This window comes from Poromitra crassiceps, assembly GCF_964638095.1.
Source record: "Poromitra crassiceps genome assembly, chromosome: 9".
NCBI classification, from domain to species: domain Eukaryota; kingdom Metazoa; phylum Chordata; class Actinopteri; order Beryciformes; family Melamphaidae; genus Poromitra; species Poromitra crassiceps.
Window position 1 is genome coordinate 52,649,845 of NC_139630.1, and position 1,403 is coordinate 52,651,247.

The 1,403-nt window shown below is 49.8% G+C and overlaps 1 protein-coding gene across 1 annotated transcript in view; it reads right to left on the reverse strand.

Annotated features, from left to right (window-relative positions):
* Positions 1 to 651: 651 nt before the first annotated feature.
* Positions 652 to 1,403, reverse strand: part of LOC310782514 (3',5'-cyclic-AMP phosphodiesterase 7B-like) — a gene marked incomplete at its 5' end in the record, with an annotated part of 20,083 nt that continues 19,331 nt past the window's right edge. The window contains one exon of the mRNA XM_083643190.1: positions 652 to 945. Coding sequence (XP_083499316.1) covers positions 722 to 945 — 224 coding nt within the window. The 3' untranslated portion in view covers positions 652 to 721. The remainder of the gene's footprint in view (positions 946 to 1,403) is intronic.

Consider the following 1,403-nt stretch of genomic DNA (forward strand, 5'->3'; position numbering starts at 1 on the left):
TTCAGTGAAAAGTAGACGTGTGAAGACAATTAGGAAAGATCATCCGATAGAAGTGCAAACTGTACAACAAGAGAAAAAGTTCAGTGTCACATAATCTTTTTTTTTTAAGAATAGATATATAGGAAGTATTCATATATTCATCTTCTATATTCTTTCATATATTTTATAGTCACCTTTCCAACACAGTCCAGTTGACTTGTACTGTATATAGATTTAGGCTTTCAGAATTATTTTTTCCCCTCTCCTAGCAGAATTGTGCAAACACAAAACATCTTTATATTATTCATTACTCTCTCCTCTCACGCCATCACGTGATGGTCACGTAACCTTTACATTATATTCCCACCTACCTCAATTATTCTGACGCGGATATCACAGAGGTAAAGAGCAAGAGAGAAGGCGTGACTTTGTCAAATTGGCATTTATTTACTAAGATTATTCCTCCATCCCTTCTACCATCGATCCCTCTCTCTGCATCGCTTTTTTGTTTGTTTTATTCCCTGCAGTGCTACGCCCCTCTCACTCCAGCAGAGGGAGCCATTTCTCACCAATCCCAGGGCGGCCGTCAAGCGCTCCCACTGTCAGAGCCTGTGTACAAACAGGGGCGGGAGGAGACGGGGCTGGAGAACAAACACGGAGGTGCGTGGACACTCCTCTCCTCCATTTTGGAACAGGTCAGATGAAACGACAGAGGAAACAACAGAGGAGGAAGGAGTCCGGTTTAGGGGATGTCCTCTCCCTCTCCGCCTCCTCCTCCCTCGGGCTCGGGCTCCTCGGCGAGGGGGTGCGCCTGGTCGTCCGGGGGCGTGTGCGCGTCCCCCTGCAGGCGGCTCCAGCGCGCCTGGTTCTTGTGCAGGTGAGCCATCATGGTCTGGCTCAGCGGGCTGGGCTCGGTGAAGCGCTGCCACTCCTCAAACAGAGGCTCCACGATGTAGGAGATGAAGCCTGGGACACACAGCAAAGGCGGGAGGGGGAGGGGGGGTATTAAAACGATGGATGAGGCGTTCAAAGATGGCGGTCCATTCATTTCGATGAAAGTTGCTCACCCAGCACGTTTGCCGAAAAAGTTTCGACTCCTACTTCCTGGTGGGCCCATAGAGTCTGCGCAGTATTGTTTTTCTTGGCCCCGCCTATCCCACATGAACAGAGTTATAGTGGCCGAAGCCATAGAGAGAGAGGGAGCTATCCCACATGAACAGAGTTATAGTGGCCGGAGCCATAGAGAGAGAGGGAGCTATCCCACATGAACAGAGTTATAGTGGCCGGAGCCATAGAGAGAGAGGGAGCTATCCCACATGAACAGAGTTATAGTGGCCGGAGCCATAGAGAGAGAGGGAGCTATCCCACATGAACAGAGTTATAGTGGCCGGAGCCATAGAGAGAGAGGGAGCTATCCCACATGA